Source organism: Mytilus californianus, unplaced genomic scaffold (genome assembly GCF_021869535.1).
Source record: "Mytilus californianus isolate M0D057914Y unplaced genomic scaffold, xbMytCali1.0.p SCAF_7, whole genome shotgun sequence".
Taxonomy (NCBI): domain Eukaryota; kingdom Metazoa; phylum Mollusca; class Bivalvia; order Mytilida; family Mytilidae; genus Mytilus; species Mytilus californianus.
In genome coordinates, this window is record NW_026262723.1 from 42,566,834 (window position 1) to 42,581,260 (window position 14,427).

At 32.5% G+C, this 14,427-nt stretch overlaps 1 protein-coding gene across 10 annotated transcripts in view; it reads left to right on the forward strand.

The window, feature by feature from the left end:
- The window catches only part of LOC127709457 (uncharacterized), a 378,921-nt gene that overhangs the window by 51,366 nt on the left and 313,128 nt on the right, over positions 1-14,427 (forward strand). For all 10 annotated transcript variants that reach the window (XM_052215024.1, XM_052215025.1, XM_052215026.1 and 7 more), the window contains exons 20-22: positions 4,573-4,831; positions 7,713-7,862; positions 8,626-8,784. In XM_052215024.1, the coding sequence (XP_052070984.1) occupies positions 4,573-4,831; positions 7,713-7,862; positions 8,626-8,784 (568 nt within the window). The remainder of the gene's footprint in view (positions 1-4,572; positions 4,832-7,712; positions 7,863-8,625; positions 8,785-14,427) is intronic.

The following is a 14,427-nucleotide window of genomic DNA, read 5'->3' on the forward strand; positions in this document are numbered from 1 at the left end:
GAGTCCGTCCGTCCGTCCGTTCGAAAGACTTTAGGTAGAACGACGAAAGTTTTCTTATATTTATTCAAGGGAATGTTAATATATTTGGTCAGCAGCTTTATGATGATGAGTTGTTGCGTGTAAGAAATTTTCACATCTGCCGTACTGCCATTTCCTGTTTAACGATAGTTTGAGATTTTTACAACACTAGTTGTAACATGAATGGTAATTTTTCCTTTGAACTTCAAGTGAGTTAACTTCAGTTAATTTTAGAGGGGTGCGTTAACTTAATATTTTTTTAGTTATTGCACTCTCAAGTCCCGCCGTGTGTCTCTTGTCATAGGAAAAGTAAAGAATGGGAGGAGCTTAGACCAGTGTTCTAACTTCCATATCAAGTTTGTTATTTCACTGTCTAGCTCCGCCTCTTTGACCTAGTAAAAACAAAAATCAATGACCATAAAATGTCCAAAAATAATTAACACGTTGTATATTCAGAAAGCTTGCTTTCCGATTCAATTGACTGTAACGCTTGCTATCCGATACGCGCAACGCTTTCTTTCAGATTTATGTTGACAAAGAAGCAGGAGATACGATTTGAGGATGGATGGTTCTTCAAACGCGTTGTTTGTTTTGTTCTCTCTTGTACCTCAAGGAACACTACAGCTATTTTAGTTGATAAAACTGTTATGCTTGTCAGTATATGAAAGTGTTTAATCAGGTCGTAAACGGTACCACAAACGCAACCATGTACACGATTGAACACAAGAATGCATTTCTTTTGTATGTAGTTGTTTAAAACATTTAAAGTAAGCCAGTTTACAAATCATTTATTTGCATTCCTTTCATTATTACTGTTCCATAACTTAAAATTCATTTAATCTAGTCATAAATACCCGTTGAAAAAAATCACAGGAAACGATGTCTTTCAGACTGTATATTTTCAGTGTCGTTCTGGGAAACGATTGCTTTTCGATTTTCAGATAGAACGATTTGTCGAACAGCAAATCACATGCAGATAATAAAATGTCTTTTTGTTTTATGTATATATGAAGTAACACCCTACGAGAGGGTCTGGATGAGGTTTACAAAATAGAGAATGAAAAATAAAGAATAGAGAAAAATAGTGTTTTGAAATATAAAGAACAGAAAATAATGGGAGAAATAAATAAAGAATTGAGAAAAATGGTATAAAATGTAATAATACAGAAACCGAAAGACCCCTTCGTAATCTTCATTGTGATCTATTCATGCGCGATACAGATGCATGGGTCAAGGGGTTCAAGCAAATAGAGATTGAAAAAAAAAACCAAATACATAACTGTTATTTCTATTCTAATGAATAAAAAAAAAACATTAATTAATGCATTAAATCTTGGAAAATGTATAAATTTACAATAAAATAACATTCCCCGAAAAATCATGAATGAGCTTGGCGCATTAACTTCAGGGGAAAACTTGACTTCATACGAATGAAAACTCTCAAGATGAATATTATTCCGTTTCTTCTACACTTCAAATTAAAATAATATCTCATTAAAATGAAGTTTTTGAGGTAGATGTTATTTCATTTTAGATTTGTTTGCATCAAACATGTTAAACGAACATTAATGGATTTCAGAAAGTCAATATGGCGGCTTACTCCTTAGTTACGAAATGTCAATTGTGCATTTGATGGTAAATACATGTAGTAGCCAATGTACCGAAAAATATTAAATAAAAACTGAATGATTGGGATAAGAATTATAAGGATTAAACATATTTTTTCTAGAGGTTATTGATGTGTAAACTGGGTCACTGACTCACAAACTTTACATAAAAGTCCTTCGGACTTTTATTCAGTTTGTGAGTTAATCGCTCCAGTTTACACACAAGTAACCTCTAGAAAAAATGTGTTAAATCCTATAATAACTTCAATTGAGTAAATATATCCTACATTATCAGATTGTTATATCTATTTGTGTACATATTAACTATTATAAATATCCTGAATGATGAATGGTGAAATTTAGAAACAAAAGACAAGTTAAACTGGGGTAAGAAAAAAACAAACAACAACAGATAATGGACAATTTCTCACTAAACTCTATATAAGGACACGAGAAAATTTTCAGTACGTGAAATCAGGGTAAAGACACGTGTTTCGGAAGCGTAAATGATTTCTGGTTCTTGCGTGTTTAAATTAGAATATTTTAGTTATTACTTTTGCTTGCCGAAAAAAAAAAAGTTTAATCTGTTTCTGAAAAAATACTAAATATAACTACATCCGCATAAGAGTAAGGGTTTAATACATATACATTAAATAATTGTTATCTGACCAATTATCTTTAATGGTTCAGTCTTTACTTAAATTCACATTAGATAGCAATACACAGTTAGGAGTGTAGTTTCGCATTTTGGCCATTGAGGATTTTTCAATATATGAAAGTAATTGTGCAATAAATTGTTTTTTTTAGACAGCTGATGACTAATTTAGCCTTCAAGGTGGGTTTAAAAGAACATCAATATTGTTTTTTACATGTTTTATGACTATTTTCTGTCTGACTGTCCGTATTTTTATAGCCAGACCGGTCATTGGTCAAGAAATTTTTGTAATGTTGACAAATACTTTTTCACACGAACTTTTTGACGCAATTTTACAAAAATATTAGACGAAATATGGACCAGATTGCCACGGAGGATAAAGCTTTCTTATAAAGCTTTTGCATTTTTCAATTCTGCTATTTATGTGTAATTACGAAGTTATTGTTGCTTTGTAATGGAACAACCATATAACTTTGAAAGGGGGGATTATGTTTTTTTAATTCTAAAATTCTTTTTCGTATCAGACAAGCATTAAATCATTTATTGTTTGGAGAACTTAAGATTAAATTTAATGGCAAAAACTCTCATTCAGAACATTTCTGTCCTCCCAAATTAAAATGTTTGTTTCTTCAAAGTTTAATGGAAATATTTTCTACAATGAAACATTTTTGACCATAATATATTTAAATGAACTTGCAAATCTCAAGTCAAGTAAGCGTTACACGTCAATTTTCAGAAAAACGGCGAATAAACCTGATAAGTTCATTTATGGTTTTATATTTTGTATAAAAAGGAAAAATCAACCTTTTTCAAAGCAAAAAATTGTTGAAAAAGTTGATAGTTGTGGATAAGATTGTTAAAATTTGGATATGTTTGGCTGCAGAGTCTGTTTAACCAGACAACTCAGTTTTGGTGTAAACGAAATAACTTTCATTTATCATTCGAAGAAACAATAAATTATGAAAATGGATACCTTGTTATTTGCTTTGTCCCGTCAACTTTCAAGAAAATTGGTAATCAATCATGTTTTTTAAGATTGTGTCAATCTACCTTCCAACCCTCTCTGTAATTTTCATTTGCAATATCGGAAAGTACTCGTTTCCGGAATTGGAAATCAAGCGTTACCGGCGATTGAATTGGAAAGCAAGCGTTCTGCATATACACCGTGTTTAAACAAAATGCATACACAATAGTAAATAAAAAAAAATCGGGAAAAAAAGGGGAAGGGGGGGGGGGGGGGGGGAGGGCTTACCCTAAAACTAGCTAAACTTTTAAACATAACCCTAAATTAAACATGGCTTCCTACACATGATACAAATGAATGCCCGAGGAAAGCTACAAAAGGAATAAAGTGGTCTATAAAATAAGAGGCGATATTGATAAATTGGTGGATACTTGTTTTTATCGTGTCAAAATGAATATTTCAAAATATTGTCACTCGATTTATAATCGCTTCATTTCCTCCACCTTTTAAAGGTATATCTCCGTGAATTGAGCATGCTTAAAATATTTATTTCTGGATCTTAAGAAATTAGCAGCCCATCTATTAATCGATTATTTTCATGGTGTTGGGAAAGGCATAATACCTTCACAATAAATTTTGAATAGTTTCCTTCGTTTAACTCTTCTAAAACTACACGTTCTATTGGTTTTCGAAGCATAGTTTACATCTAACAATATTTTTTCTATCCCCTCAAGAATTTTCGCCCAGGGAGGGGGGCATTTCAATAGCGTATCAATCGCTCTCTAGTCTTTAAACTATAATGAAAGTATCACGGCAACAATTCATATACATGTACATTTATCATTAAATCAAATCCAACTAAAAAGTCCGATCCATGAGATCATTTTCTGAAAATTAGAGACATTTTGTCATAAAAAGCGCCACTATTTGATTGACATATTTAATTCATAACAAGTACAGTTAAGTTTAACCCCTTACATGTGTCATAACCCATTAATGTTGCAAATCATATATAGACACGCCTTACTCATTAACATATTTAATCCACTCAAATTTACGCTTTTCGTGAATTAAAAACGTTAATTCGTAAAAGGCGTGCTATATATATATATATATATATATATAACTTTTACAAGGAAATTGTACGTTAAAGTTGTCTTGTCTTCAATGAAGGAGCATGATCAGTTATGCTTGTGTATACATGGAACCTCAATCAATTACATACAACAACACAGGTCCAGACTAGGTATTGGTATTGTTTTACAAGTTTTACAATTTAAGCAAATACTATTTATGAGTTTTTTAATTATTATTTTATTGTTTTGTAGCTTAGAACAAGTTTTACAGTTCAACTGCCTTCCACTGATTTAAACCAAATTGGAGGAAAACCGACTTGTGGAGTTTTACTAGTGAACCAATTAGGCAGAAATGATTTCTTAGATTATACTGGCATTGTACAGTGTAACAGTGGTACAACAACTGTTGTCAGACAAACGTCGGATTCTTCAAATAAGGTGATGAGCAGTGGAAATCAGTGTGAAAATGGCATCAGGAAAATGACAACAGTTGACAGTAGTTCAAAATGCAGTAAGAGGTTCTGATTATTTGGTCTGGAGAGGCAAGGACTAGATAACTTTCTAAAATGCTTTTCTGTCATTTTGAAAGCTTGAAAGTTCAGTAATATTTGAAATTTACTTTTAAGGTTTTGATATGAAAGGGTTAGAACTATTACTAGTATACATTTGTTCAAGAATATGTTCATTTCTGATACAAATGCTCAGATTGCTGACATCATTATATGTCAAAATTAGTGTTTTGTCTCGCCTGCGACCAAACATGCCAAAGTTGCAGAATGCGAGACATAGGTATTACAATAAGGCGGCCGACGGCGTAAACTATGTGTATAAAGCTTTATAGTTCAGAAGCTAGAAGACCTGGATGCTTCATACCTTGTATGCAGATACATTATGTTACGAACTTTTACGTTTATTATTTGTCTATTGTCCTTGACCTTTTTTTAAATTGATTTATCTGACCTTGACCTCAATTTCATGGTTAATAGGAAAATGTATAGTTTTTTTTTGTTTGGTCTATTTCCTAGATAGTATAAGCAATAGGGCCACTTTTTTTGGTGTATGGAATGATTGTAAGGTATACCTATCGGACTGGCAGGTTTATCTGAACTTGACATCAATTTCATGGTTCATTGGACAATGTTTAGTTTTTGTGGTTTGCTCTATTTCTCAGATACTGTAAACAATAGGATTACTATATTAAGTGTATGTAATGATTGTCAGGTGTATATGTCCGTCTTGCATGTTTCATTTGACCTGAACCTCATTTTCATGGTTCATTGGACAATGTTCAGTTTATGTGGTTTGGTCTATCTCTCAAATACTATAAACAATAGGTCAAGTATATTTGTTGAAAGGAATAAGTGTAAGGTGTACATGTTTGTCTGGCAGGTTTCATATGACCTTGACCTCACTTTCATGGTTCATTGGTCAATGATAGGCTGGTGTGGTTATGTCAGTTTATTAGTTACTATAAATAATAAGTGAACTATATTTCGTGAATGAAATTATTGTAAAACAAAGGCAAAAGATATCAGAAAGACATTCAAACTCCTAAGGCAAAAATATTCCGACAACGCCTTGGCTAGAAAAGAAAAAGACAAACAGACAAACAATAGTACACAAAACACAATATAGAAAACTAAAGACTGAGCAACACGAACCCCACCAAAAACTCGGGGTGAACTTAGTGGCGCCTGAAGAGTAAGCAGATACTTATCCACATGTGGCACCCGTCGTGTTGCTTATGTTATTACAAACCCGGTAATAAGTCTAATTCGGTAGGTCACATTCGGGACAAGGGGACGGGATTGTAGTTACGACATTCGGAACATATCCGCTTTCAACTGTGAAACGGCTATTCCGTAACGGTCAATCAACAAGTGATGGGCTCCGTAAAACTTACGAAAAGATGATTTCAACTTCACCACTTGGAACTCTTGGTTTAATTGCTTCCTTGTGAGCAGCAACCCTCTATCAAGGAAATCATGATAAGAAATACAAGCCCTGGAATATCGTATCAACTGGGAGATATATATTTCGTATGCAGGCGCTGCTGGAATGTTGCTACATAGAAATTGAAAGTTCACAATTGGGAAGCTGAAATCATCTCTTTTGTCGTAAAGTTTTGTTTTCAACCGACCTTCATTGTCAATTTCCAGATGTAAGTCAAGATATGAGGCAGACTTAACTGTATCTGTTGTATCCTTTATCTCAAGTTCGATGGGATAGATGCGTTCAACATAGTCACCAAATTTTGAATTATTTAGTGAGAGAACATAATCTATATAGCGGAAAGTAAAGTTAAAGGATACTGCTAACTTCTTTTATTTCTTCCTATGACGTCAGCCTCATATGAATATAGGAACAAGTCAGCAATAAGAGGGGCACAGTTTGTACTCATGGGAATACCGATTGTTGGTTGAAATATGTTGTCAATCAAGAAATCAAGCATCTTGATAATGTCAGTTTCACAGAATTTTTTGTTTGAATCAGAGTTATTTTTTACAAAGTAGGATTTATCCCTCCCTAAGACAAGATACTTGTCTCTACATTTTTATGAAACAAAGCAGGACCAACTCTTTCAATTTGTCTTTTAGTTTGGAATGGGGAATACATGTTTAAAGTGTAGAAAAGTCAAATGTTTTAATACTATTGCTAGATGAAAGAGTCTTAGATTGTATGTACTCTAAAAGAATTTTTAATATCCTCATCTGATTCACGCCATCTCTAGAATAGGTAGATTCACAATAACTTTGAAGCCCGGCTTTGATTGCTGATAAACTTGATGTTAATAATTTTGAAAGAGGTTTCGTGGAGCACTTGGAAGACCCAGCAATATACCGTTGTTTGTAAGGACACTTATGTACTAGTGGTTTGGGCATCCAATACAGTGATGGAAAATCCAGTTTTTGACCTTTGGTTGAAATTCCAAGGGAACATAATACAGACCTATGATTATCCAGGATTTTCTCTTTAGTAAGTGTCATGGGGGTATATGTTAAGTTTCCAAGTGAATTGTCAATACCTAATTTTTTATCAAGCAGTTCATGTAATGTAATTTACATACAAAGACGATGTTGTTTAATTCTGATTTGTATCAACGACCTCACAGCCTTAATCCATTTGGAAAGAGTATATACGTCTTCTTTATCACGTTTAAGCCATTGCTTGGCATAATCCCCGACTGAATCCATTAGCATTTTGAAGTTGTGTTTCCAATTGATGGATTTAGAATTTCTAGGAGAGTGTGTCGTACACAGTGGAAGAAGTTTAGAAATTAATAAAATATTTAAAAGTTTTGCCTTTTGTGGGACCATGTCTCTATCATTCAATTTGAATAGTATAGAAAAAGAAATAGTTGCTTTTATTTTATATTTGGTTTATTTTTGCAGTTCCTTGTCCTCCAGGAACATATTTTGGAAGTGGTGATGCATGTAATATTTGTCCAGATGGAAGGTTCCAAAGTAACTTTGGACAGGATGAATGTTTGGCCTGTCCTTCAGATAATCTTGTTCCATCAGAGGACAAAACTACATGTTTAGGTGGGTAATTATAAAACAATGCAGAATAACTGCTAACATATAGATTTTACATGAATAACTTTACAAAAATGCATCAGTAATGTAACCTTATTTTCATGGTTCATTGGTCAATACATGGTTTTCATGGTGGTGTCTATTATTAAAAAAATATAGGGAAAAGGTCAAATATTTTTAATGTATGAAATGATTGCATTATGTAAATGTTGTCTGGCACGGTACTTCTGACCTTGACATCATTTACATGGATCATTGATGATGTTAAGTTTATTTGACTCTTGTACTAAAACCTTCATATAACAGACTTTCAACATAAATTCAATCATGATAAGTAAAGTAGGCGAGACATTTCAGCGTGAGCACTCTTTGTTTTAATAAAAAAAGTTACCAAAAATTGTTATGTTCAAAAGGTTACAAAATTGATTATGCAATTGAAAACTTTCAAAATAAATATGTAAGTGAAAGGAGTAATCCTATGTTTGTCTCCAATATTCTCAACTAAACAAGAAAATTGGAAAAAAAAACTACTTGACATAAGGATGCTTCACAAAAAAGTACAAGGATTTCACATATTCTGTCTCTTATTACTGTCAAAATAATATCCATTACTAGAAACTGTTATTTTCAAACAAATGTAAACTAGATTAATTAATTGTTATTGCTTAAAGAGTATAACACAAGCTGTAGTGTCTTATATTACCCACTGCAAAAGATGCACTGTCATAGAACATAACCAGTGTTAATAATATAGTTCTTTTATTTTCAGCTGTATGTCCAGCTGGATTTATATCTGTTGATGGTTTGCCAACCTGCACTCCATGTCCAGAAGATTATTACTGGGTAAACAAAACTTACTGTCAACCTTGTCCAAATGGTTGGAGTACCTTATGGAAAAATGGTATCCCAGACATCAATAGTTGTAAAGGTAGGTCTTTATGTAAAGGGAGTTAGTTGAACAATTGTCTACCGATGTCTTAACTTGTTAATTTATTTAGATAAACGAACAGTATCAATATCACCCGTCGCTGCAAATATTTTATCTGTTCAAGGGAAGGAATTTCAACAATAAAGCAAGTTATGGCGAGCTCAGCATACCCCACTCGTAGTTCAAAGTATATACAAATAGGAAGTACATGTAGGTGTCTGACTAATATGAAAAGCACTCACAACTAACAAAATATCAGCAATAAATTGCTATTCAGTAGAAATGGCGAAGTGTGTGACGATTATGTTTTAGTTCATTCTACATAATTAACGATCCAAAGCCGTAAAACTGTGACGGAAATATTTGTTGGATGAGCAAACGGACAAAGTGAATGCAATATAAGTCCCACTCGAACACAAGGCTTAATAATATATCCCTTAAAATAGAAAATTGTGAACTTTCAGATGAATAAAGCCGTATGTATGAAAATCGGTCACAATTTTGTATAATGTGGTTAAAGGTCAACAACAGTATATTACCAGATGTCGTCTTATCTGTAAATTTATTTATCGGTATTATTTCGGGAATTTAAATCATATTAAAAATCATTGCACATTCATTGATAGACCATTTATAAATCCTGTACGATATATCAAAATAAAAAAGGATGTTTGTTTAGGTCGTTTGACTGTTTTGATATAAATTCACATAAAAATTAAATTTAAACGACATGTCATAATTCAAAACTCTCACGGAGGAGTAAAGTAGGGTTTGGATTTTAAAATCATTGGATATTTTAGTCAGATTTTGACCTTTTCCTTTCAGACAACAGCTATGATATTCTTGTTTTTTTATTTAAATATTTAAGTATCTATAGGTATTCTATCCAACGTTTCATGGTGTTAATTGACGATCGAAATATAACCGATCACCCTATCAACAGAAACAGAATAAGCTTTTTGTGTGCTAACGTACAGAAATGCATGACGACAATAACTGAAACATGTAAAAGTAAGTAATTTTTAAAAACTTTTGAAATATGGAAAGAAAAATAGACCTTCATGACTTACTTTTTGAGATAATTTGGTTTGAAATTTGCATATTTGAAGGAAAAACCCTGAAATTTCATAAATAAGGACTTTTAAGGAAAATACCAATACTTTAAACGAGCAGTCATAATTTAACCGGTTTTTTTGTAAACTGTTCCCTTGTTCCATGGCATCAGCATACTGTAACAAGATAACGGTTGAAATGAATAATTATATCATGAATTCTTTTAATACAACTGATATAAAGAAGTTGAAAATATTTTTGCGTCTACACAGAAGTGTAGAAAAAATTCTATCGTTGATTTTTTCTTAAAATTTTGGCGGAGCGTTCTTGAAACAGAACTTGATAGATTGCAAAAGAAAAAACTGGGGGTCCATGTGCTTGTTTTTTCAATAAAAGCAATAAACCTTAGTTTTTAATGGCAAACGGGACCTTTGCCAATAAGGCGCCAAACTACGTTGAAATAAGTTTTATTCGCAACAACGTCGTGAAATCTTTCCCGCCGTTCACTAACTACTACGTTGTCAATTTCAGTGGTAGAGCCAAGGTTTTTTATTTGAAAGCAATGATATTAATCATGAAAATTAATAAAGCTGGTTACTCGTAAAATAGCATAGAATATTTGCCAAACCTTTATGAATTGTTACGAAACTTGGATAGAAAAAGTATTCTAGTAAATTACTTTTAGAAAAGAAATGTTCGGAAACAAAACAGATACATCTAATAAAAAAATTAATTTACATCTCTATCCGACATTAGTCATACAATTCATGTAGACAACAAAGCTTTAGCATAGTTTTAATTATTCAAAAGCCCCGGCATGACAAAATGTGCAACAATTATAAAGTAAGGGGGATGATATAAAAAATAAGGGCATTTGGTATGATTGCAAAACAGACAACTATCAACCATAGTTCAAATGACGAAGATAAACGCTATTAAAGGTCACCCTACAGCCTTCAACACAAAAAAAAAAGAAAAAGAAAAAGCCACACCGTATAGTCAGCTTTAAAAAGCCCCGACATGAAAATGTGAAATAATCAAACAAGAAAACTAACGACCTACTCTTTAGGTACTTTTTTGAACACAAAATCATACCCACATTAAATCGGGTTAGCTTAGCTTAGTCCTTTACCTGATTTCAGTGTAGTATAACATTTCATAGGAAGTACAGCAGTCGATAATAGAGCATGAAATTTAATGATTCTGTATAATAGATAAGTTACCTAAGCTTGTCTTCGGGGTATTTTTTTTATTACGGTACATATAATCATTGAATTACTTGTCTGTATTATACCTTCAATTTAGGAGTGAGTGCAACCACATTGTTTGTCCGGTCTAACAAATATTTTGTTTCTTATCTGAGAAATTACATTACAAAAAGACTTCGTATTTGGTCAGTAACTTAACATCAATGACTTGCAACTCTGGTCTGTCAAATACCTAATTCCTGTGTGCCAATTTTACTCTCTCAATATGACATATGGGGATATGCTTAGCACATCAACGGGTGCGTTTTTGTTTTTGGTCTATGATACGGGGCTTAACTCTGTGTCATTTTAACTGACAGTTTCTCCATACACACATATATATTCAACTGGGTTAAATTCTAAAAAATGCCGTTAAACTCTTTAATGTACCTTTCCAAAGTCAGGATCAGTATGATGCGCTGTCATTATTTATTACGTTTTATGTCATTTTGATGATAGTCTCTGTTTATCCGTACAGTTCTAATTACGATTTAGAGTTTGCCAAATGGTAAAGTTACTATATACATCACTTATTGTTTTTATTTGTGTAGTTGGGTTTCTCTCTCATCGACATCTTATGTTTTACATTTCTCGTATTCATTTTCTATATGAAACAATAGACATACAAAAATAAGAATGTGGATTTGATTTTTTTTCCCATTCGAAGTTAATATTGTTGACTTCCTTATAAATGAATAAATATAACAATTGTCGTGATTTGGCCGATTTTTATTGCAGGTACTTTTTTCAAATTCGCTCAATCGGGATTATGACGTCAGTGGATTTTCCGCAAATGTGAATACATCTGAAGCGACGTCGCCAAATGTAATCATTCTTATTAGAAACATCGCGAAATTACAACGTTCCGATTACCAACATCGCGAAAACAACACGAAAAGTTTTGAAAACGTTATTATCTGCCCCTGCTACTGTATCGTATGCCCTTAATGCGCAAATAGCTCAGATAAGCACGCACCATCATCATCATCGATGACTGTCATGCGTGTATTCATATTGTGATGAAGGAATGATGCTTGACATTGACTAAATTCAGTTCTGGAAAAATTCACACGCCAACCTTAGTTCACACTGAGTATCCTTTGCACGTTGACACCAAATATTAAAGGAAGTCAGATGACATTTGACCTTCAAATAAGACCAGTTCAAGCTCAAACTTTCCTTCTATCAAACTATGTGTATTGGCGAGCAAACAGAATCTTGACGTGTGGCCGATTTCACACGGAGCCTCTTCAGATTGTTATGGCAACGTTTAGACTTTCCCTTCGATTCATAATTTGATCGGTTTTCGATTGACGTCGACTGAAATATCTATATCTGATAGCGATAATATAAAAGATAAGTCATTGATTTGTTGGGATGTTTCTTTCGGTGTCTTTGGCATAAATCCTTAACTAAACAAACACGATGTAGTGTCACATCCTGTAATATCATTGCAGCATGTAGGATTTTACATACATCTGAATTTAACGACTTGCACAACTCATGAACAAGCATGTATCGCCTACACGAGCGCCGACCATCCTTAGTGCTAGCTATCATTTTCTGTTTGAGTTCACAGTTCAGATATTTGACTCATTTATGTGAAATAGTATCTTAAAAGCTTGAATGGTATCACCAATAGATATGGAACTGCTGTAAACGATTGTAGATTTACCCTGGCCTTGTGTGTTTGTATAATAATTGCATCGCCGCAAGATTTCGACAACCTATTTAGTAATTCATACGTTGTGCATTTATCAGCATGCACCTTTAGAAGTAATGCACGAAATTAATAAAGCAATATCGACATTATGAAGGCCTTATAATATAACCATCAATTCAGAATTTATTCCTGATATCAACTTCACAAATGCAGTGTCGTGGTCAGATTTCTTGTTCCGTTTTCATTTCTTCTTCATTTTGTTATACAAGCCAAATGAGTAAAGGCATTTTCATTAAATTTGTTTTTGAAAAAAAATGTAATATCATTGATGTAGGACAACACTTCTACAACCTATAAATCATATCTTATATTTTTTTACTTTCTGAAGTTCAATAGAACTACTTTTCCCTTGTCAGTAAAAAGTATAATTTTTTAGAAGTTTGAGTTTTACAAAAAATACATTCCAGCCAAAATAAAGACGTATAACTTTCTGGACGCTATTTGGGAGCTACTGAAATGTGACATTTTCGGAAAATATTTCACAAAAGATTCGGAATATTGTTTAAACGTTTTTTTTAACACAATGTAAACAGCTGAAAGTAAACATTTTTAGAACACAATATTTATAACTTCTCTCATTGTTATGAATAACAAAAACAATGAAATAACAACAAAACATATATAAGTAAAGTGTAAAGACAGAAAGAAGCGATCTAAAATAAAACAATATAAATGTTAAATGATAATAAAGTTTTGGCTTCACAGTGATAGAACTAATTGCATGGTGTGCTTTATTTGAATTATGACATCTGGGAAAAAGAATTAAACATGTTAGAAATGTTTAAAATGAACGTTTTCTTTTGTTTAAACTATATTTCAAAGTGTATTTACATGCACAATAGATACAAATGAAGCGAATAGAAATTGCCTTGTTATAAGCAGGAACAGGTAAATATCGTGTTAACCACTACTGAAATGAAGACGATTTACACAATTAGAATGGTATATATATGAAAAATCATTGTCTTTTTTTATCATTTAATTCTTAAACTCTCATTTGCGTGTTAAAATATAGACGGGATTCTGTGGTTCATATCAAAATTGAAATTTTAGTGTATCATTGTTTTTTTTCAGAAACTATATAAAGCCAAAAAAAAAAACCATTTTTAGAAAAATTTAACCAACGATGTTTTACAGCATGTCTATAAAATAAGTTTAATATTTATTCTTTCATTGAATTGCATTTCCAGGTGTTTTCTCTGGGTGCATTGAACTCCATAAATAAACATTTTTTAAGATTTCTCCGATGTAGAAAGACATTGCAGACATTGCAGAAACAAACATTTGAAATAAATTTCATAAATATTTAACAAGAAATATAGGCTTTTAAACGCTAACTATGCATTTTTCCATTGACTTGACATTTCAGAGGGACATGACTGCTGTCAAAACAGCGCTTATTGTCGAACTCGTCCAAAACATTGATGATATAGACCTTTAATATAAACTTTAAAAAATCCTATAGGAAATGAAAGCTTGTGAGCGCTGACAATGCAATTTTCTATTGTATTTCTTTTTCCACATAACGCCTTTAAAATTAGTTGATAGCCACTGATTTACAACTTCGTCTGAACCATTGCTGACATAAACCTAATATTAATGTCATATAAATCTGGCAAT